Here is a 24,474-nt window from a genome sequence, read left to right as displayed (position 1 = left end):
CTGATTTAATGGAAAAAATAGACGGAGTTAGAAAAAAATACTAAAATTGCAAGTTTTAGAAAAGTGAGGTAGCCATTTGCAATAAATTCAAAACCGATACTAAAGTTGCGTAACTAGACAAATCACAGGTACTAAAATGACATTTAACTCTATTAATAATTCTATTAAAATATTACCTCTAATTCGGTCAGAGATATAGCGTGTTCGGTTACATGGCTCATGGTCTCTCCTGATGATTAAGTTTCAGAAACATGTTAAATGATTCAAAGAAAACCTCTAAATAATTCATATCGTACTTCTGATTTATTCAGCAAAATATTGTCGAACAGTCCCTAAGTCAGGTATGATGGGGTAATGGGTTAGAACAAGCCCATTTAGAACTTATTTAGTTTGGTGTTGACGAAACAGATTTCATTCAAAATAGATTCGGCTTAAACGCGCAGTTTTGAAATAAAAATGCAAAATTTATCAAAATATCATTAGAATTAAATTCTAGGTTTGATAATTTATTTTTTGAACCAGCAAAAGATCTAACACCGTCTTCATCTCATTGATTTCGATTTTAATCACGCCTCCTTTGCAAAGATACCCTTTCGAACTCGGTTATAATTAAGTTGGCAACCACCCAATTGTCAATCTTTCATCTTAATGTATCCTCCTTGTCTTCTCGATATGATAATAATATTGCCAACAAATTACGTCCCAAATTCAACATTTTAAAAGATTCAGCTAGATATCAATGTAAGGAAACCCTAAAATTTAAAGGAAAACCTTATCATATTAATTGCCAAAGACTCGTACTCTTTTCCTACAATTTGATGCTACAAACGATCAATCTTCTTTTTTTGTTTTGCCACATTTTTACCCGTGAGTATTTCAGTAACGATTCTCATGGTCACAATTGCCACCCATTATTAAAATCCAAAATTTCACGCATTTAACAACAAAAAATGTATTAAATCCATTTAAAAACTTTTATTTCCATCAAACTTCAATTCTATACTAAATACGACTAAATCCAAACCAATCATAAAAAATAAACTCAACGATCAATTTTACATTTTTATAATTCCCGTAACTCTATTATCGTCCAAATAACGATAAAAACTGAAACGACGAACTTAACCGACATAAAAATAAAATTTTAAAACCCTCAAAACTTCAAAAGTTCTTATCTAGTTATAGTACTTTTAGGAGTCATTTGGTAATCTAGTGTTGAATCAATGATGTCTGATACCATCTAAATCATTTAGCATGTGTCTGAAACTTAACTATTAATTATCGTTATTTGGACGATAATAGAGTTACGGGAATTATAAAAATGTAAAATAAATCATTTAGTATGTGTATGAAACTTAACTATTAGGAATCTCCATGAGTCATTAAGAAGTGTAACCAAACAGATCTACCCTTAACTGATTAAGATGTAGCATGTTAATAAAATCATTAAGAGACTACCAAACAACTGCTTACTCTCCAATCAAAACATTATCGACAATGTCCACATTCCACAGACATACAACTAATATACAAACATGTTGTTACTCCATACTAGGAAAAAACCATGTGTCCAACACATATTGTGTTTAATGTTTTTACTAAAGAAAACCCAACATTAAAACGCCAACCTTTTTTGTCTTGATTTTTATTTAATTCCGGAGGGAATATGAATGAACTTGATTTGAAAAGGTGCAAAGGCTACTATTTACTAGACGGGCATCATGGAGCAGTTTCCTTGTATTCTGCTAACAAGTTTTAAAAAAGTAAAGATTTAAACCCTAAAATCTCTCCTCTCTCTGATGATTTTCACTCTCTCTCATTGAAGAAGCGCGAAACGTACCAGGCATAGTCCGGATCGTCTTCTACGGGATGATGTAACCAAATCTCGCTCTCCTTCGCTCAGATCTGCAATGGTTTTTGGGGGTGTGGAGGTGACTGCTAAGAAATCTCGAGGATATCTTGTTTACAGACACAAAAATGGTTATGGTGGTGGCTCTTATTGAGAACAACAACCCTTAATAAGGAGGTGGAGACCTCCTTATATAGGAGCCTCATGGCCACCATCATGGTACCCTAATGGGCCTAGCCCAGTTAGGGTTACCTCCACAAAACCCCCTTAGCCCAATAATATTGTATTAGTCCATATAATAAAATAAGCCAGACATAATAAATTAAGGTCGTAAGCCGGGTTTAGTACCATACCCCTACAAGCCCCCCAAGTCCAGTATTGCTCCTAGGCGTGCAAGCGTTTAGGTGGAGCGCTGGACTTCATAAGGTGTGTTAGGATATGAGGCGGTTTTTTCCCCTTTCTTCGGCCTTGTCTTTATTGTCTTTTAGTTTTGAGAGGTTTTCTCCATGATGGTGACATGTTGTGGTCCTTATGATAATAATGGTGCACTGGCATGAATAAGATATAGCACGCATCATAACAATAGTGGCGCGGGGCCTGATAAAAGATAGAGTGCGCATCTCGATAATAATGTAATGCAACTTGCGCGCGAGGCAGCTTACGAGCTATAAAAATAATGACTGCAAGTGTTCTGTTCCACGTGTTCCTCATGTGGATATTTATTGACGATCCGCGGATCGGATTAGATATCCGCCGGTAGCTTTACTACCCTACTTCTATATGGATATAACCCACACCTTAATCAGATAATAAGTGAAATATAGTTTTTATAAGACAAAGGGTATTATTAAATTATTATTTCTTTAGAATACAAATTTTAATAATGTTTCTTATTGAGGAAGAAACCTAATATATACGTTTCTTCATGAAGAAGAAACGTAGTACATGAATGATAAATAAAGAGGGGACTAAATGTCCTTATATTCTATAAAGAAATGATTATCAAGGTAAATGTTATGCAAATAGACTAAAGGTCTAAAGCTAGATCATTAATCTATTTATTTATAAAGGGTTATTCTCGTAATATAGGTTCGAGGTAACAAGCAAGTATAACTCAATGAGACACACTGATCAATAACAAAGGTGAAAATGTCTAAACTCTTTACAAGCAAACTTTCATAACGTGTCTTACAAATGTTTGCATGGGATTATGTATCCCTAAAACTTTATAAACAAAGGTAATCGTTGGCCCTCAGGCTATCGTATACGTTTGTCTGGATCCTTTCATATGTGGATAGACGGTGGGCATACCGCACCACGCCTGATTGTGCCTCCGCCACGTTAGGCTGGACCTAAATAATGTTCGAGTAGGGATAATCTTGTGTAAATTGGTAGTTGCAAAGTCCTCGAATGTTGCGTTGTTTGCTGAATGGTTTAGTTGAGCTGTAGTTAGTAATAGTAATTCAGACTTTCAGAACTTGATTATTTCCTAAGCCCAATGGGCCGGATCATAAGATACCCAATGGGATAATTAAGTATCAAAATTATTTTAGTGTCAACGTGTTCACCAGCATGTGTTGCTAACGTATTTTATAAACTGTTTTACAGATAATCATGAATAGGTGTTTGGAGGCGAGGGATAGCCATTAAACGATCTAATGGTTCGGGTGAAGTTTTTCTTATTAAAATAATGTGAATTATTGTTTTCTAAGGTAAAACACTTTTACTAACTATCGGGTGTTTAATTCCCAACTTTTGAAATATAATAATATTTTAATTAAGACTTCCGTTTTGCAACCTTAAACTCTAATATATTTACAAAACAGGTACCAACTAAATGGTCACACTCCTAGGCCTTAAGTTGGGGTGTGACACAGGTAATCTCCAGTTTCGGGGAAAACCCACTCGCCCGAAGGCCCACTGGTGGTAAAATCCGAACACCCTTAGACTCGAACTGGAGATCATAAAAATCTCAATCTTTTTTCATTAAGGTGCTGTTTGTTTTTTAAGAGTTAAAATGTCTGCAGTCTGCGGACCACATCTGCAGACATCTGTAGCAGAAGAGGTGGACCAAACCTCTGCAGTCTGCAAAAAGAAAACTGTTTGTTTTTTAACACGTCTGAAAACTATTAAAATTAACAGAAATTTAAATAAACCGAATTTTAAACATAAAAAAGGTCTTCAAACGACTTAAACTTTATGCAAACTTAATGTAACAAGATCTTCATTAAACCTAAACTTTCTACAAATTTTTTAAACAAAAAACTAATAATAATTGGACAATTATACAAACTAATAATTGAACAAAAACTAATAATAATTCAACAAATCAAATTCTACAAATCAATTTCTTTAAAAAAAACTAATAAAAATTCAACAATAATTGAAAATTAACTCTCAAGCTCTCGTAAGTCAAAACGAGCCAAGCTCAAGCTCGTTTACACAAAATAAACCTAAATTGATATACACGACATCAATAATCACTCGAAGAATATCAATTAAACCTGATTTCAACAAATTCCGATCTTATAAACTTTCAATAGTATAATCCAATACACAAATTCAAACCGATTACATCACAAATCATACAAATATAGGTAAAGTACACAAATCAACAAAACAATAATACCTGTACTTGAGTTGTGGATGTGTGGCAGTGGGCAGTGGAGACGGCGGACTTGCGGCAGTCGAAGGGCGGTGGAGATATGGGTTGGTCGGAGAGAGGGCAGCGGAGGCAGGGGAGTGTGGGGTGACCGGAAAGGGGGCGATGTTGGAGAAGAGAGGAGAGGGGTGGAGGAGTTGCTAGGGTTGATGGAAGGGTTTGATGAGAAGATGTGGGAAGATGTTAGAAGCTGATGGTCCAAGTCTTCTCCAAGAAGAGGGCGCGCAGACGTTTTTTAATGAAATGTCTTCCGGAAAACAAACAGTCTTCAGACCATAACATCTGCGCGTGGTCTGCGTGGTGCAGACATAAGAGGCCAGAAAGATCTTCAGAGAAAAAACAAACACTACCTAAGCCACTCATACTCCCTCTAAAGTGTTTTTTGTAAGAATTAAACCTAGATTTCCACCAGGGTTTCTATTGAAAAACTCATACTTCCTATTATTATATCATATTAATATAGATATGGTTATATGTTTTTTAAACTAAAATAAAACATCATGATATAAAATTGGGTGTAAACGAAACGGATCACTCAAATCATTAAGTTTTTAATATTATTAAATCCGATTATATTGTTGGGATTATACGATACATGGATTAATGCAACATAATTAATTCACCCAAACTTTTGGTTTTTTACTTTTTCTTTATGTGTATTTTTTTATTATTTCTTCTTTGAAGGATGTCGGTTTTATTTATATCAACCAAATACAAGTAAAGGTATTTTAGTACCCTATTAATAAAAGTGTACATGTGGTTTGTTCAATTACGTAATTTTAGTACCGATTTTGAATTTATTGCAAATAGCTACCTCATTTTTCTAAAACTTGCAATTTTAATACTTTTTTCTAACCCCGTCTATTTTGTACGTCAAGTCATGGGCAAATTAGTAATTTCGATTATTTTATTTATTCTCTCTTTTGAGCCAAGTGTTATTTCATACTCGTGGTTTGTTCAATTATATAACTTTAGTATCTATTTTGAATTTATTGTAACTGGATACTTTTATTAGTTTTGGAAGATAGACAAATCAAAACAGACATTACATATTACAATTAAAAGATTATCTCTAACCCTAAATGAACAGATCAACTCTCCCCTCGTGCTCATTGATCCTTCAAACCCTAATAATTGTTCATAGTTGAGTTCAATGAATTACAATATGGTGTTTCACCCATGTGATTCATCAATTGTCGTTCATCTACAAGTTCAATTGATGCTATACTAAGATGTGCGAAGTTATGTGATTGTTATTTGGCTTGATCCTACTATATGTTAAAGTGCTACTGTTATCATACACGAACTTTTGAAAAAAAAATCAATGCATATAAAGAAAATGCAAGAAAAGTGGCTAATATGAACTCGAATCTTGAGCTACTAGAAGTAAATTGATAATCAAGAACAAAAGGCTAAAAAATATGTTATACATTTCATAGTTATTTTTCATATTTTAGCATGTATTTTAGTTACCTTTTTAATTGTAATATGTAATGTCTCTTTTGATTTGTTTATCTATCCAAAACTAATAAAAGTATCCAGTTACAATAAATTCAAAAAAAAGGGTACTAAAGTTGCATAATTGAACAAACCACGGGTATAAAAATAACACTTAGCTCAAAATAGAAAATAAATAAAATAATCGGACTTACTAATTTGCCACTGATTTAATGGAAAAAATAGACGGAGTTAGAAAAAAATACTAAAATTGCAAGTTTTAGAAAAGTGAGGTAGCCATTTGCAATAAATTCAAAACCGATACTAAAGTTGCGTAACTAGACAAATCACAGGTACTAAAATGACATTTAACTCTATTAATAATTCTATTAAAATATTACCTCTAATTCGGTCAGAGATATAGCGTGTTCGGTTACATGGCTCATGGTCTCTCCTGATGATTAAGTTTCAGAAACATGTTAAATGATTCAAAGAAAACCTCTAAATAATTCATATCGTACTTCTGATTTATTCAGCAAAATATTGTCGAACAGTCCCTAAGTCAGGTATGATGGGGTAATGGGTTAGAACAAGCCCATTTAGAACTTATTTAGTTTGGTGTTGACGAAACAGATTTCATTCAAAATAGATTCGGCTTAAACGCGCAGTTTTGAAATAAAAATGCAAAATTTATCAAAATATCATTAGAATTAAATTCTAGGTTTGATAATTTATTTTTTGAACCAGCAAAAGATCTAACACCGTCTTCATCTCATTGATTTCGATTTTAATCACGCCTCCTTTGCAAAGATACCCTTTCGAACTCGGTTATAATTAAGTTGGCAACCACCCAATTGTCAATCTTTCATCTTAATGTATCCTCCTTGTCTTCTCGATATGATAATAATATTGCCAACAAATTACGTCCCAAATTCAACATTTTAAAAGATTCAGCTAGATATCAATGTAAGGAAACCCTAAAATTTAAAGGAAAACCTTATCATATTAATTGCCAAAGACTCGTACTCTTTTCCTACAATTTGATGCTACAAACGATCAATCTTCTTTTTTTGTTTTGCCACATTTTTACCCGTGAGTATTTCAGTAACGATTCTCATGGTCACAATTGCCACCCATTATTAAAATCCAAAATTTCACGCATTTAACAACAAAAAATGTATTAAATCCATTTAAAAACTTTTATTTCCATCAAACTTCAATTCTATACTAAATACGACTAAATCCAAACCAATCATAAAAAATAAACTCAACGATCAATTTTACATTTTTATAATTCCCGTAACTCTATTATCGTCCAAATAACGATAAAAACTGAAACGACGAACTTAACCGACATAAAAATAAAATTTTAAAACCCTCAAAACTTCAAAAGTTCTTATCTAGTTATAGTACTTTTAGGAGTCATTTGGTAATCTAGTGTTGAATCAATGATGTCTGATACCATCTAAATCATTTAGCATGTGTCTGAAACTTAACTATTAATTATCGTTATTTGGACGATAATAGAGTTACGGGAATTATAAAAATGTAAAATAAATCATTTAGTATGTGTATGAAACTTAACTATTAGGAATCTCCATGAGTCATTAAGAAGTGTAACCAAACAGATCTACCCTTAACTGATTAAGATGTAGCATGTTAATAAAATCATTAAGAGACTACCAAACAACTGCTTACTCTCCAATCAAAACATTATCGACAATGTCCACATTCCACAGACATACAACTAATATACAAACATGTTGTTACTCCATACTAGGAAAAAACCATGTGTCCAACACATATTGTGTTTAATGTTTTTACTAAAGAAAACCCAACATTAAAACGCCAACCTTTTTTGTCTTGATTTTTATTTAATTCCGGAGGGAATATGAATGAACTTGATTTGAAAAGGTGCAAAGGCTACTATTTACTAGACGGGCATCATGGAGCAGTTTCCTTGTATTCTGCTAACAAGTTTTAAAAAAGTAAAGATTTAAACCCTAAAATCTCTCCTCTCTCTGATGATTTTCACTCTCTCTCATTGAAGAAGCGCGAAACGTACCAGGCATAGTCCGGATCGTCTTCTACGGGATGATGTAACCAAATCTCGCTCTCCTTCGCTCAGATCTGCAATGGTTTTTGGGGGTGTGGAGGTGACTGCTAAGAAATCTCGAGGATATCTTGTTTACAGACACAAAAATGGTTATGGTGGTGGCTCTTATTGAGAACAACAACCCTTAATAAGGAGGTGGAGACCTCCTTATATAGGGAGCCTCATGGCCACCATCATGGTACCCTAATGGGCCTAGCCCAGTTAGGGTTACCTCCACAAAACCCCCTTAGCCCAATAATATTGTATTAGTCCATATAATAAAATAAGCCAGACATAATAAATTAAGGTCGTAAGCCGGGTTTAGTACCATACCCCTACAAGCCCCCCAAGTCCAGTATTGCTCCTAGGCGTGCAAGCGTTTAGGTGGAGCGCTGGACTTCATAAGGTGTGTTAGGATATGAGGCGGTTTTTTCCCCTTTCTTCGGCCTTGTCTTTATTGTCTTTTAGTTTTGAGAGGTTTTCTCCATGATGGTGACATGTTGTGGTCCTTATGATAATAATGGTGCACTGGCATGAATAAGATATAGCACGCATCATAACAATAGTGGCGCGGGGCCTGATAAAAGATAGAGTGCGCATCTCGATAATAATGTAATGCAACTTGCGCGCGAGGCAGCTTACGAGCTATAAAAATAATGAAGCTTGCGCGCGAGGCGACTTACGAGCTACAAAATAATGGAGCATGCGCGAGTTGCGGCTTATGAGCTATAATATGATGATAATGACTAGCCCACAAGGGCCTCTTCTACGCAGGGTGACTATCCCAACTTGTTTTCAAAATAATAATGGAGACACGAACGGCCAAATAATAATAATAATGTCATAGGTGCTTGTGCGACTCGTAGCCGAACCTACAAAAACATATCAACTAAAAGTAGATGTATTACAAGGTTCCCATCCTCGGGCCAATTATGAGGTGTGCCCAACCTACGTTGGCGCGTGGCCGTTTGGGATATTATTAGGCTCCCGACCTTTATGTTTGGCGCGTGGCCATGTGGGATATTATTAGGCTCCTGACCTTTATGTTTGGCGCGTGGCCATGTGGGATATTATTAGGCTCCCGACCTTTATGTTTGGCGCGTGGCCATGTGGGATATTATTAGGCTCCCGACCTTTATGTTTGGCGCGTGGCCATGTGGGTTTATGAGGATTCCCAACCTTTAAGTTTGGCGCGTAGCCGTATGGGTTTATAAGGATTCCCAACCTTTAAATATGGCGTGTAGCCGTATGGGTTTATGAGGATTCCCAACCTTTAAGTTTGGCGCATGGCCGTATGGGTTTATAAGGATTCCCAACCTATATATTCGGATGTCTTCCATCCTTAAGCAAATTATGAGGTGTGCCCAACCTAATATTCGGCGCGTAGCCGAGCGGGTTTATTAGGATTCCCAACCTTTAAGTTTGGCGCGTAGCCGTATGGGTTTATAAGGATTCCCAACCTTTAAATATGGCGTGTAGCCGTATGGGTTTATGAGGATTCCCAACCTTTAAGTTTGGCGCATGGCCGTATGGGTTTATGAGGATTCCCAATCTTTAAGTTTGGCGCATGGCTGTATGGGTTTATAAGGATTCCCAACCTATATATTCGGATGTCTTCCATCCTTAGGCGAATTATGAGGTGTGCCCAACCTAATATTCGGCGCGTAGCCGAGCGAGTTTATTAGGATTCCCAACCTTTAAGTTTGGCGCGTAGCCATATATTTTGCATTAATATAAGCACTTTTTGTGCCATTTCATGCAAATCCTATATACTCATACATCAAGAAAACACCTTCATTCATCATACGAAAGACATCCAGATCGCTTCTTCAGTCCCCGATGATGGTGGTAGAGTGAATTTCATCCATGCGGAAGCGTGACGAGCCCCGGTAGTAACCTGCAAAAGTTGTTTACGGACTCGGAATGACGCGAATTAACCCGCTATGGAACTCTCTCGTGATCTGCGGGAGCCAGAAATGACCCGCGATACATCCATGATGGCTGAAGTTAACTTGTGGGAGTGCACATGCGGCTCTTTATGGTTGCTAGTTGATCCTCGTGAGTGCCCAGATGACACGCCGTTAGTGTTTCATGGTGGCACTGTGTCGGGGCTGGAATATCTGAGCGCTTATGTCACTCGCGGGAGCGGCTGTCACGTCTTGCAGTCCGCGTATATGACCTGCCACGGACGGCTTTTAGCACGTCTACTCACATGTGACTGGTGGTGGAGTTGGTCTACTAGAGGGAGTATGGAGCACGCATAATGCCTGCGGGAGGCGGAATCGACCCGCCCAAGTTTTACTCGGAGCTTTCATGTGGTCTGCGGAAGCCATAGTGGTGGAATTCATTCGCCGGAAGTTTTGCACGTAGCTCGCGGGAGCCCGAGGCGGTCCACCAGATGCTTTGGATTACCGTGATTGTTGGTGAATATTGTGTTGATCTTTCAGAGCTTGCATGCGAAACGAGAGGGTCCCGCCATGAGTGATTAACACGCCATCAATAACTTAACCTGCCGGAGTCCGAGGGTAACTTCTCTTCCCGCAGGTGTTGATGGCATTGCCAACCCGCAGGTGTTGATACGCGGATCGCGGCTATGATCCGTGGGTGGCGTTGCCAACCCGCAGGTGTTGATACCCGGATTGCGGTTATAAACGGGTTTTTCCTTCGCACGTGTGTAAACTTTCTTGGACATTTTATACTTTGTAAAATTTGCTTTTCATCAAGCGCGGTGCAGACAAGAGGACTCCGTGGATCTAACAAGTTAGAGGCGCGGCTCCTCGGCGGAGGTGGTGGGTGATCCTTAACGGTGTGCATGCATGGAAGCGGAGACTTGATCTCCGATGGCGCGTATGCATGGCAGCGGAATCTTGATCCTTGGTAGTGCGCATGCATGGCGGCGGAGTGGTGACTCGTGGGCGCACATGCATGGTGGCGAAGTCTTGATCTTCGGCACTGCGCATGCATGGAAGCGGAGACTTGATCTCCGGTGGCGCGCATGCATGGTAGCAGAATCTTGATCCTCCGCAGTGCCCTTGCATGGCGGCGGAGTGGTGACTCGCGGGCGCGCATGCATGGCGGCGAAGTCTTCTGCGCAAAACCAAAGGCACGACCCACATGGTGGTTTCCGCGGGCGCTCATGCAAGGCGGCGGAGTCTTCTACACAAAACCAAAGGCATGGAGTCGTCTTCCGACCCGCATGGTGGGTTTTTGCGGACGCGCATGCATGGCGGTGGAGTCTTTCGCGCCAAACCAAAGGCATGGAGTCGTCTTCCAACCCACATGTTGGTTTCCGTGGGAGCGCATGCATGGCGGCGGAGTGGTGACTCGCGAGCATGCATGCATGGCGGCGAAGTGATGACTCGCGGCTGCGCGCATGATGTATGAAGGCGTAGTGCACTATCAGCAGCGGCGCGCAAGCATGTCGGTGGAGTGCAATATGTGCATGGCGCGCATGCATGGCGGCGGATTGTTCATCTACGGAAGCGCACGCATGGCGGCGCAGAGTTGATCAGCAGGACACGCATGCATGCACGGTGACGCGATGATCCTTAGCTCGCATGCATAGTGACGTATTGTTGAAACCCATCGGCGCACATGAACGGTGGTCGGGTGCTTACCTGCGGAACTTGCAGGTGACCCGCCTTGGTCAGAGTTTGTTATGTCGGAGCACGGCGCCCATGAATGGTGTCGTCTTCCAAGCTCATATTGTACTATTTTTGACCCGCATGGGGTCGTCTTCCAACCCGCATGGGGTTTTGATCCGCGGTGCGCATGCATGGCGGCGGAGCGGTTACTCGCGGGCGCGCATGCATTGAGGCGGAGTCTTCTGCGTAAAACCGAAGGCATAGAGTCGTCTTCCGACCCGCATGGTGGTTTCCGCGGGCGTGCATGCATGGCGACGGAGTGATGACTCGCGGGCGCGCATGCATCACGGCGGAGCATGGATATTTCCGCGGTGGCGGAGTTTTTCCGAGACTGTTAACTTTAGTTGCTCCGGTGGTGATGGAGGAGCACCGATATGCGTGTGTGGGTGACCTCCAGCTGTTTGGAATTTATTCTAAGGAACACACATGTGACCCGCGGTAAGTGACCCTTAGCGTTCATAAAGACCCGCGACGTTCATAAGAGACCCGTGTTAAGTGACCCTTGGCAGTGCGCATGCATGGAAGCAGAGACTTGATCTCTGGTGGCGTGCATGCATGGCAATAGAGTCTTAACCCTCGGCACTGCGCATGCATGGCGGCGGAGAGAGGACCCGCCGTCGCGCATGCATGGTGGCCCGCAGGTGTTGACCCGCGGTAAGTGACCCTCGGCACTGCGCATGCATGGAGTCGGGGTGTTCCTCCGATGCGGCGCATGCATGGCCGGGAGAGTTTGTCCGCAGCACACTTGTATGGCGTCGGAGTGTTGATCTGCGGTGTGCGCATGCATGGAGGCGGAGTGGTGATCCAAGGTCGCGTATGCATGGCGGCAGAGTGGTGATCCGCGGGCGCGCATGCATAGCGGCTGAAAGTTGAGCGCACATGCATGGCGGAGAGTTGAGTGCGCATGCATGGCGAAGAGTTGAGCGCGCATGCATGGCGGCGAGTTGCGCACAAGCATGGTGGAGGGTTGCGTGCACATGCATGGCGTTGGAGTCTTCTACATAAAACCAAAAGCATGGAGTCGTCTTTCGAACTCACATGGTGGTTTCCACGGGCGCGCGTGCATGTCGGGGAGTTGAGCGCGCATGCATGGCGGGAGTTGAGCGCGCATGCATGGCGAAGGGTTGCGGGCCGCGCATGCATGGCGGGAGTTGAGCGCGCATGCATGGCGGGAGTTGAGCGCGCATGCATGGCGGGAGTTGAGCGCGCATGCATGGCGGGAGTTGAGCGCGCATGCATGGCGGCGAGTTGCGTGCGCATGCATGGCGTTGGAATCTTTCATAGATGGTGGAATGTTGATCCGCGGCTGCATGCATGCATGGCGGGGTAGTGCATTATCCGCGGCCCGCGCATGCATGATGGTGGAATGCTCATCCGCGGGGACGCATGCATGCATCGTGGCGAAATCTTCCACAGGTGGTGGAGTGTTGATCCGCGGCTGCACGCATGCATGGTGGTGCATCAGCCGCGGCGCGCGGATGCATGGTGACGAAGCCTTCCACGGGCGGTGGAGTGTTGATCCGCGGCTGCACGCATGCATGCGCACCATATAATTTATTTGAAACCCCAAAATGGGATAATATTGATGGCTATTATTTTGAGGCTGTACACAGCCTGTCATTCTCCTAGAAGATGTCTTTCCACATGAGTCAAAGATATGCAAATATGATGGTACCCACTGCAAAAAGAGTTGTACCTGTGTATTCCTTTTTTACACCCAATTTTTGCTTTGTGACTATAGATCTAGAACTTATTCCAGTATTGAACACTGAAAAATCAGATCTGGATCCGGCACCCATTGCGTATGAACGCAGATCTAGAGAGACAAACAAGAATATCGAACGTAACTGTTGCTCAAACGGAATCAGATCTGAAGGAATTAGAACCAGATCTAACCTCCGTCACTCTAGAAACACAGATCTGGACATGAAACGGGGAAGATCAAGACGTGGTTCGTTACCGTCCCACGGATGGCGCCAATGAAGAAGCGCGAAACGTACCAGGCATAGTCCGGATCGTCTTCTACGGGATGATGTAACCAAATCTCGCTCTCCTCCGCTCAGATCTGCAATGGTTTTTGGGGGTGTGGAGGTGACTGCTAAGAAATCTCGAGGATCTCTTGTTTACAGACAAAAATGGTTATGGTGGTGGCTCTTATTGAGAACAACAACCCTTAATAAGGAGGTGGAGACCTCCTTATATAGGGAGCCTCATGGCCACCATCATGGTACCCTAATGGGCCTAGCCCAGTTAGGGTTACCTCCACAAAACCCCTTCAGCCCAATAATATTGTATTAGTCCATATAATAAAATAAGCCAGACATAATAAATTAAGTTCGTAAGCCGGGTTTAGTACCATACCCCTACACTCATTTTCATCAAACATGAGCACACCCTATACGATAATTAGAAACCGGGTTAAAGATCTGATTTCATGTTTTAACGCATGCAAGCTTCAGGTCGAGAAAGACGAGGAGGATGAATCGGATCGGATTAAGCGAGCTGAAAGAGGAAAGCAAGTGGTGACTGAAACGACGTCGGAGGTGGTGGAGACTCAGACTGCTACTCGTGAAGGAGGTGAAGAGACTCATGAGGAAGATGATGATTACATCGTGTTTTATTTCAAGGATGATGACGTCAGCTGATCAGGGATTGTGGAGGAAACCTCGTCCAACGTTGTTGGTAGCAGTAGGAGACGGCGGAACAAGGTTTGTCAGTTACTTTGTTTTGTTAGCTTAATTCCGACATGTTAATTTGCATGTTTTTTTGTTTATAAGTTTAATGATAATAATAATTTATTATTATTATTATTATTATTATTATTATTATTATTTTGTGTAGAGAAATGTTTCGGAAATTAAAGAAGTTGACGAGTCAGTGGAGCATTTAGACACATTGGAGGAGTCGAGCAACTCTAGTACGAGTTCATTCGCCTTCCCAGCGTAAGTAATTACTACAATGATCCCAATATTCGATCAATTTTGGGTGTTTAGTTATTTGATTATTTTTTGGTCTGAACCGTAAATTACAACGCACTTGATAGGTTGGTTAGGTCGGCTTAACTGTTCAGCTTTCAAGATTTTATGGTTTGGTTTTGATGGTTAGCAATTTTAGTAAATGAATGTGAAGGATTGTTCATGGATATGGTAGATATGCATACATTTACATTCTTAAAATGAAATAATATTAAATGACAAATGCTACACGACTTGTTTGATTTATATGTTGATTACATTTAAAGCCGGCCTTAGGGCCGGCCGTGGGGATGGGTGGGGAGGGCGATGATCCTAGGCCCGATTGCCTAGGGAGGCTCAAAATTTATAAATTCTTTTTATATTATATTATATATATATATATATATATATATATTTAAAAACATATGTATTCTTAATGTTTAAACTTAATTACCTAGTTTATTTAAACCATTTCTATATAAAAAATAAAAATAAAAAAGAATTTGCACTTAAAACCCGAACTATAACCCAATTACCCAATAAACCCATTTAAAGGTTCAATTGTTATCAAGTTTATATTTTACTTAAGGACCAAATTTTTATCCACCCTTGGCCAAAAAACTTTTAATGATTCTCGAGGACGGCTTGAACTATGAGCCAGGTGAAGCATATGTATTTCAACCTAGCCAACTTTTTTTTGTTTCGATGGTTCGTTTTGGTGGTTTGTGAAGTCCCTAATTATAAGGGTTTGTTTTATTGATAATATGCAGAATCCAACCGGAGTGGACAGGTAGCCCCGTGTCGATGCCAAGACCAGAAAGGCACTACAAGTCCGATTGTGCTTGTGTTCAATGTTGTAAATTCTAGCTTTGTTTAGCTGCTGTTGACTTTTGAATTGGTCATCATGGCAATGGAATCTCAAAACAAGATTCATTTATGCTGTTTTGTATATCTCTCAAAGGTATAATAGTCATTTTACTATCTGTGATAGCGTTAAGAAAATGATATTGATCAAAACTAGAAAACTTTGTATGCAATTCTTTGCAAAACAAAAAGACTTCTCTTTTGCATTTGACATAATGACATTGAACATTTGACAATGAAGTGAAATACAATTATTTTGTTTAATTTTTATGTGTATCGTTAAGGTTGCATGTTTAAGTCTCATTTATAATGCATCTTCATCAAACATACTCGAATAGTGTCTTTCTTTTTTGCTCCAAATAGACATAAACATGTTTATGAAATAAATTTTCTAGTTAACTTAGTCGTTTTTTATCCTGTCATTGTTCGCCTTTCATTGTCTTTGCTGAATCATTATTCCAAAATCAAATATATACTTAATACCGCCTAAACTAAGAAAGTATGCAGTCATGAACACGTCACAAATCAATTTAAGAACTATTACTGATGTGAGGCTAGAAGAACATTAAGAATTGAAGTGCATCTCATGTAACGCCTTAGTTAGCCACCATCGCGTTATGGATGCCTAATGCCTTGGTTGTGTATGAAAGAATAACTTCTATTTAAGCGTCTTTGGGTAGAAGCAATCTCAGAACGACCGATATCTTGGAAAGTGTCGGCTCAGTTAACCAAAAGCAAAGTCATGAGCTCTATATGTGCAAATCGAACATATTGATTGGTATTAATGGTCGGGCGTTACATTTCAGTTGGCTAAGGTTTCCGTAATTGTTCCATCAAAGGTTCCAACTTGGATTACAAGAGTTGTGCTTTCTTCTCTAGCTTACATATCAGAAGATTCGACTTCAATGCAGTGAAGGTTATATAGATTACAATATGACTAGAACAACCACCCAAAGTGTTATCTTTATTTATGCTTCTGTTATAAAAAAAATTGAAACATGCATGTATACAAGTCTTGGTAATTAATTAGAGTATCTGGACTATTATTTAGATAACATTCATCAATAAATGAAGGGGGTATTTGCAACCAAGAGTTCAACTACTACTTAGATATCATCTCAATACTATTAAAACAATAACTTTTTTCATCAATAAAAATAAATTTTTATAATTTCTTGCTAAGAAAATAATTTAAAATTAAATTAAATTAAATTACATTTAAGTTAATTACATTCAACATTCTAATCTACTATACTATTTATAATAATACATGTGTTCGTTAATGAGTTCAGGTTTTATATTTCATCTTGGTTTTTGTTTTTGTTCGGTTTTAATTTTTATAAATTTGTTTCGTTTCGTTTCGTTTCAGTTCGATTTTATTTTTTTAGTTTCATTTTAGATGGGTTTAACTTTTCAACTTTTCGTTTCGTTTTTTTTTATAGTTTTTGTTTTTGGTTCAGTTTCAGATTTATCGGTTTTAGTTTTAAGTTTCATTTTTGGATTTTCAATTTCATTTTCGGTTTTGGTTTTGTTTTAGTTTTTTTTCAATTTAGTTTCGTTTCAATTTGTATTTAGTTTGTTTGGTTGTGTCTATTGAAAAATGAAAGAATATGAAGGGTTCATAAATTAAGTAAAAGGTTTACATGAATGTCAACTTTCAAGTGGGTTGAAGCTATTGAAGATTTATATTTTTTTTTGGATATTCATAACTAATAATAATAAATTCGCATTTTGTAGAAAGGATTTAAAAAGCTAAGAACGTTGTATGTGTTACCATAGTTTTTTCTTCTTAGTCTTCAAGTGTGTTATTCAATTTTCATTAATGAAAATAGATCATTTTAGAAATGTATTGATTTGCTTTGGCTCGGGTCAAAATGAGTCGTTTTAAAAGGGTATCAATTTAGTTCTGGTAAATGAGTCAATTAAAAAGGTATCGATTTCGTTCGGTTTCAATTTCTTTTAAAAGTTGTATCAAATTGATTTAGGTCATACCGGGTCAAATTTATAAGATATCGATTTGGTTCAGGTTAAAATGGGTCATTCTCAAAACGTATCGATTTGATTGTGGTCAAAACATGTCACTTTAAAAAGGTTTTGATTTAGTATGGTTCTTAAATGCGATTTGAACGTGCTTCAGTTTATTAATGTGCAAGACTTTTGACATGAAATGTAAAAACAGTTTTCGTAGTTAGTAGTCACCATGTTTGTTAGATTGATGTATGAATGTCTATGTCATCAACTGTATTCCTGGTCCAGGAAGAAAAGAAGCTCGAATCATTCTTGGATGTTTATTATGAATCTTTCATGAATGCTTATTTTCTGATTTGCTTACTTTCCAGAATGATGTTAGTAAAGTTTGTTTGTTTTCTATTAATACTATTTTTTTAAAGTTTATGAAGTTTATGTTTTAAAGTTTGAAATTTTCTTCGTAAACATTGTACTATGTAAAGTCATTCTTTGTAAGTTTATGTATTTCGATCGGTACTTTGTTTGTGTATGAATATGAATTGCAATTAAAAATCACGTTGCTGTCCCAAAAAATATATATTAAAAAATAACTTGTCATTTGAAATTATATACGTGTTTACTTGACGATTTCTATATTTCTGCCCGATTCGTGCACGGGCCAATAACCTAGTTCAACACTAAAGATTTGACTATAGCGATGAGGACAGGCTGGTCATGCCTAGACGCCTAGTCATCAGCTCGTCATGCCTCGTCATCTCGCTGGTTTGGTGATGATAATGTAATGATTTCGAACGTTGCTCGGGACAACAACCAATACTTCCAATAAATGACTAGTCGCAACTAATACCTTTGATTATCGTATATCTAGTTTCTTTGACACTAGAAATCTAGTAGTAGAAGTAAACACAAATGCACATGGTGTATTAAATGTTGGAATAAATTCATTATACATAAGATGATAGCTCATTCTTTAGTGTGAAATCAAGAACACACATGTGCAATATTCCTATTGCTAGAATTGTTGGTGTAGTTGTGGGGTTACCAAAAGCCAGTTTTCAATCTTGAAAACCATATTGTACTTTGCATTCAAACTAGACATCTAGTAGATCGAGTACACGTACGTTATATATCAAGGTTATTTGAACTACTCGACCCATTAAGTTTCCTATTCAAGCACACCTCCATGGTCCATCACCACTGGTCCCAACTCCCAATTGGCTATATTTGGTATTAGTTATAACTTACAAATTTGTGTGCGGATATGGTGATAGATGATAACTCCGTCTGATTACCTCAAACTAGCTGGTACTTGTTTACCCGCTTCGAAAACCAATATATTAGCATGCTATCTAATTTTAAACATAGAATATATAACAAACAATATATTTATGTTACTATATTTGGAGTAGTTTGTGTACACCCCTGTATCGTGTTAGATGATACCTCGCCCGATTACCTCAAACTGCCTCGTACTTGTTTATCAGTGTCGAAATCCAATATGTTAATAAATATATGTTTAAGTTACTAGAAACTTAGCATTTATTATAAAGTATAAATTTGTTAGAAAACCATAATTAGTACTATTTGATATCTCAAAATAAGTTTAACACGGTAACACCTAATAGTTCTAGTGGTATCAAGGTGTTATACGCTCAAATCTTATTGGTGACAAAAATACAGAATAAAAGGCATATGAAAAACGCTCCGATTCAAAACACCGGTTAAAGAAACATCAACGGAGAGTAAAATTTCTACTTAAGTCTTTTAACCATCTTGAGTTGCAATGAATTTGATACCACAGAGACTGAGTTAACCTGGAGATGTTAAAGTAAGTAATTAAGCTGATTATCAGTATTATTCAACCAATATGATTGATCAAACAATCCCCAATCCTCCGCCGCATGCGCAACCTGATCTTGATCTCGTTGCTGCTGCGTTAGCAACGATGTCTCCGGTGCCGAGATAGGCAACTCATTGGAGGAAGAGGTCATCAAGCTTCTAAAGGCAATCTCCGAAAACAAGTGGTGGTTGTCGGTCAACATTGGCGGTTCGAAGCTTTGATTAAATGTCGGTATGGGCTCGTTCAAGGTGAAAGGTGTCGTTATGGAGCTGCGGCTGCTTGAGGTTTGTGAACTGTTTGACTTACGTTCACGAGTAGAAGCTATAGAAACGGATGAAGATTTTCCGTTTCCAGTACTCTTCTGCTTTGAACGTTTTGTCTTACGGCTGCCGCCACCTACTGGAACGTTGCGAAGAACGCCTCCTTTGGTCCAGTAGCGACGGCAGCCCTTGCAAAAGAAGCGCGGTTGAGAAAGATTGTAATTGTTGTAGTAACAAAACTTGGTGTTTAAAGATCCGCAACGCGGACACTTTAAACAACCACCGTCGCCGCCGACGCCGACACCGACACCGACAGTACCCAACATGCCCCCCACACCATTGCCTATGAATTGTATATCCTGCATCTTTTTTCAATATCTCTATAGAGAATAAAAATTAGTGTTTGGAGAATGGAGGATGTAAGTTGTGACTTGTGAATAATATCTTCTATGATCTAAAGAATATGATTTAGTGGCTGGTGTGAAGTTACGAAAATGCCCTAGCTGCCAAGGCAGGCAGGTGTGGTTAAATAGTTGCCGCCATTTTGGGTGGGTGATATTGATCATTCCTCCACGTTAAGTGGAAGTATGACGTGTTTCCACAACTACTAATTGGTTAGTCAGCCAACGTTGACATTTTTGGAGTAATGTATCCCAATTTGTTTCATATAATGGGTTTTGCAGTATAAAGTCTTTTCATTACCATGATTCTTCTGGTTTAGTGGCAGCCCGATTGTTTTTAACGGCTCATAAAGATGTCTTATGGAGTTATGGGGTTTACCGCTTGTTAGTGACATGTTTTACATGTGGTATGCTCCTAATAATAGTTATATGTGAATTATAATTTCAGTTAGATAGATAAAAGCAGCAGTCAAGTGTTAACTTGTTTATATATACAAAAAAGAAGTGAAGAATCTTAACTACAAATTTTAGCATATAAACTAGATATGGATTTTTAGCAGCGAAAATATATATTATCAATTTTAATATAGCAAGAAGCTAGAAACCACCCAATCAACATGGTAAACTGATGAAAGAGTTGTATTATTACGCTATCCGCTATGGTGGGGGGCATTGAAGCCCCTCCATTGTGCCACGTCATCGCCTCGTAGAAAACGGGGCATCGAAACCCGCCTCGCTATGGTTTAATGCCTCTTGGGCGCCCTCAATATATATATATATGTGAGAGATGAAGAAAGAGAGGGCCCACCACCCTTCCTTCCGCGTCGGTCGTCCCAACCACGCAACTCCCCTCCGCGCCCGCACCGACGGCGCCCCGCGGCGGTGTTCCACGCCCTCCGCATATAGTCTTATGATCACCAAATAAATTTAAGAAAAGCACAAGCAAACTCATTAACAAAATATCTTACTTCATTGTCACAAGTGACCGACTATTTAAAACAATATATGTTTTATAATAAAGTCCACCGTCTTTTTCTAACACCACACAATCATCCATGCCTATCAACATTTCAAAAACGATAGCGAAATTATAAACTTATAAAATATAACTAAATAAAGAAAATAAAATAAAAAACCTGCAGTATACAGCCATTCCAAAATGGATGAGCCATAACCTCTAAACTCCAATTGATGCTTATAATGTCATTTGCTTTCATCTATACAAGGATTTAAAAGGCTATCAAAACCTGAATTAAAAGAACACCACAATCATATTTTGTTAATAGTAGTAACATAACCATCATTTCAGTGTTTTCAAGATCTTCATGCTCTTGTAAAGCAACCAACTGTGTATGTTGGTAATTAACCGAGTCGGACCTATAAGGTTCGTGCCTATGTATTCCATTATGGTTTATGGAGTTAAGAGGCTAGTTGGTGGTTGGACATAATGTCACACCCTGACCATGACGGAAACGTCGGGGCGCAACCGATTGTTCATCGTACACGACACTATTAAGTGACAATATTTAATCAACTCATTTAAATTCATAAAAACACAAAGAGTCACATAACTTGTTCATACAATAACCGAATTCAAATCATAGTAAATAATATATTGTTCGTTTTGCTAATATCCTAATAGTCTCGATAACGTTTTTTTTTCTTCAAGTCCTCGAGTCAACCTAAAGTCAAACCTGTAACATTGCATAAATAGATTTTGTCAACACAAAGGTTGGTGAGCAATTTCATAGTTTTTGAGCAATAGATATATAATATGAAATTCCACAACTTGTATACAAAACAATAAATAATAGCAACAATTTAGATAAATGAAATCGTTAATAAGAATACATTAACGACACCTTTCTATAAGGGGATGCCAAATATACTCGGATTTTGTATGAAATCGTTAATAAGAATACATTAACGACACCTTTCTATAAGGGGATGCCAGATATACTCGGATTTATGAATCAACCATCCAAAAGCGGTAAACACATTAGCACTTAAGCATATAAGCATATAATCACCAAATCGAGCATTTATTTAAGTGAAGTATACAATAAAGTTTGTGGTTTAAGACTCAAGTATAAATCATTTGAATTTGAATAAGTTTGCAATGTCACCCCCAAAATATAAAAGAGTGAAAACGGGGGATGAAAGTACTCACATTCAAGTAATAAACTTGAAAGATTTGATGATTTGGAGATTAACCGGAACGATGAGTTTAACGAACGAAGCCTAAAGGAGAAGAAGTCTTGTATTAGAAAAGTTGTCTTGGAAGTCTATAAATAAGAAATATAAACAATTTAAAGTTTAAGGTTTAAAATGTAAATATTTAAGAAATTATAATAATAGTCCTTTAAAAATGTAAGTTTGCTCGAAACCGGGTTAAAATATCTAGTCCTTAATTTTACTCAACCTATGTTAAGTAATAAGGTGGGTAAAAATGCAAGAAAACAAGTCCCTTTATAATATAGATACTAAAACGGGTTTTAACGAGTGTTCGGGTGGTCGGTTCGGGTCTTGGTGACTTGACCAAACCCAAAGTCAACTTTCCCAAAATAATAAATGTATGAGATAACTCAATAAATCTTAAAGAGACTTAACCAAGTATGTAGTTCTATTGTTTTAGAACTAACAACGTCCGTTAATCGAGTGTTTGGTTTAGTCTGTCCAAACTTTGTTATAGGATCAAGTTGGATTCAACATTCTGAGTACTTTGTGAAAATAATTAAAATCAATTTATAAAGTATTTTTAAAGAAATATATAAGCTTTAATGGTTAAAAACACACTTGTGTGTCTTAAGCGAGTAAACTTGGTTTAGTTCGGTTTGGTTCGGTTTTTTATCTTGGAATAAGGCCAAGAATGGTTACCACATGTCCAAACATCATAGAACTTGTAAAATAATTTATAAATAATAATACCAAAGTTTTACATACAAAAAGTCAACAACAAAGTCTTTAAACGAAAGTTCGGTTTCCGGTTCGGATCTTTTTTCGGGATAAGACCGAGATTAGATTCTACAAACCCATAACCATGGAACTAATTAAAATGATTTTAGAAATTCAAATCTTACATAAAACATGTTTATACAACTATTTAAACAAACTAGTAAACAAGAGTTCGGCTTCCGGTTTGGAGCTATTTACGGAATAACCGAGGCTAGTCTCTACAAACCCATAACCATGGAACTCAAAATGTAAAATAAAACTAAGATGAGCAGAAGTTAAACAAGTATAACTAGTTTGATAGTTAGATGCGGAAAATATATATAATCAAGGACTACTACGAGTCCTTCATGTAGCTTTGTCTTATGGGCCGGACACTTAACCGACCGAGACCGGAGAAATGCCCACCGAAGGTACAAAGGGTGCTATTATATATATGTTGTATAACAATCTTCAAGTATAAATAAGTGTTAACAAGTTGATTATATGTAAGACTATAGTCAGTTTGACTTTGGAAAGTCAAACTGCCAAAAAAAATGAAGAACACCTTTGAATGCTTGAGAATTGGAAGAGAAAGAGATGAATGAACAAGGATTAATGAAGGGGATATGGGTGTATATATAGAGTGGGTTAAAAGGGTCAAGCATGGGGTGTGATATCAAGGTTTGCATGCAAGAGGGGTCAAGACAAGTCACAAAACAACAAAAAAAATAAAAAAATGGGCTGCTGGTCTGCTGCTGGTCAACACGTCGGTTCGCGTCCGGAAGTTCATTTTTGATGTATCTTGAGCGTTTTAAGTCCGTTTTCGAATCCGTAAAAGGGGGTTTTCAAATTAGACAAGCGGGAATGTTTTAGTAACATAAAATCCAATATTTTATATATTTGAAATGTTCGGGATATAAATCGGGTCGGTTTACAACATAAAAACAAATACAAAATAAATACAATTTGACCCGAAATCGAGGATTGTCACACATAATGTCAAGTAGTTGGACATTAATGAAGTAGTTGCCATAACTAATGTGGTTGGACATTTATGTCAAGTAGTTGAACATAAATAAATGTAGTTGGCAAGTTGGGTAACTAGTATAAATAGACTAACAAGTTATAGTTAAATATCACCCACCACATTCATATTTCAAAGTTTGTTGTATTAAAGTTTGAGCTAGTTTCCATGATATAATAATAAGTGAAGTTTGATATATTTTTTTGTTCGTTTATTGATTGGCTTGGGACTTGAGTGTATATGTATGAGTGTTTATGCTGTTTTTGGAGTAAGATTACTTTCAAAATAGTCTAAAACTTGTCCTAGTTGCTGAAAGTGGATTCTGAATAAACGGAGGAAGCATCATTAGTCAAGACACCATTTGCAATATGATACAAAATTCTATATTTTTTGTTATTTTCTTCTTTCAAATATCTGACACATTCCTTTCACAATCACTCCCCATTTTACTAGTTACAATCACTTCGTTGGCGCACGATCAAGATCCCATGAACGATAATGACGAAATAGTCTTCCAAACTAGTGTGTACCCTTATACACCA

At 38.1% G+C, this 24,474-nt stretch overlaps 2 protein-coding genes across 2 annotated transcripts; one reads left to right on the top strand and one right to left on the bottom strand.

Moving 5' to 3' along the window:
- Positions 1 to 14,071: 14,071 nt before the first annotated feature.
- LOC143583254 (uncharacterized) lies at positions 14,072 to 15,508 on the top strand. The gene is made up of 3 exons (XM_077065608.1): positions 14,072 to 14,323; positions 14,529 to 14,629; positions 15,412 to 15,508. Exons 1-3 carry the CDS (start codon positions 14,072 to 14,074, stop codon positions 15,506 to 15,508), a joined length of 450 nt encoding a protein of 149 aa, XP_076921723.1.
- A 3,788-nt stretch (positions 15,509 to 19,296) lies between these two features.
- Positions 19,297 to 19,938, bottom strand: LOC143583253 (uncharacterized). The gene is made up of 2 exons (XM_077065607.1): positions 19,645 to 19,938; positions 19,297 to 19,614 (listed from the first exon to the last, which is right to left on the bottom strand). The coding sequence occupies exons 1-2, from the start codon at positions 19,936 to 19,938 to the stop codon at positions 19,297 to 19,299; spliced, it is 612 nt and encodes a 203-aa protein (XP_076921722.1).
- Positions 19,939 to 24,474: the final 4,536 nt, after the last annotated feature.

The sequence above is a fragment of the Bidens hawaiensis genome, unplaced genomic scaffold, assembly GCF_021521415.1.
Source record: "Bidens hawaiensis isolate Kalapana, Puna unplaced genomic scaffold, B.hawaiensis_p1.1 tig00032186_1, whole genome shotgun sequence".
NCBI classification, from domain to species: domain Eukaryota; kingdom Viridiplantae; phylum Streptophyta; class Magnoliopsida; order Asterales; family Asteraceae; genus Bidens; species Bidens hawaiensis.
Note: the sequence above shows the minus strand (reverse complement) of the source record. Positions and strands in the feature narration are given on the sequence as shown.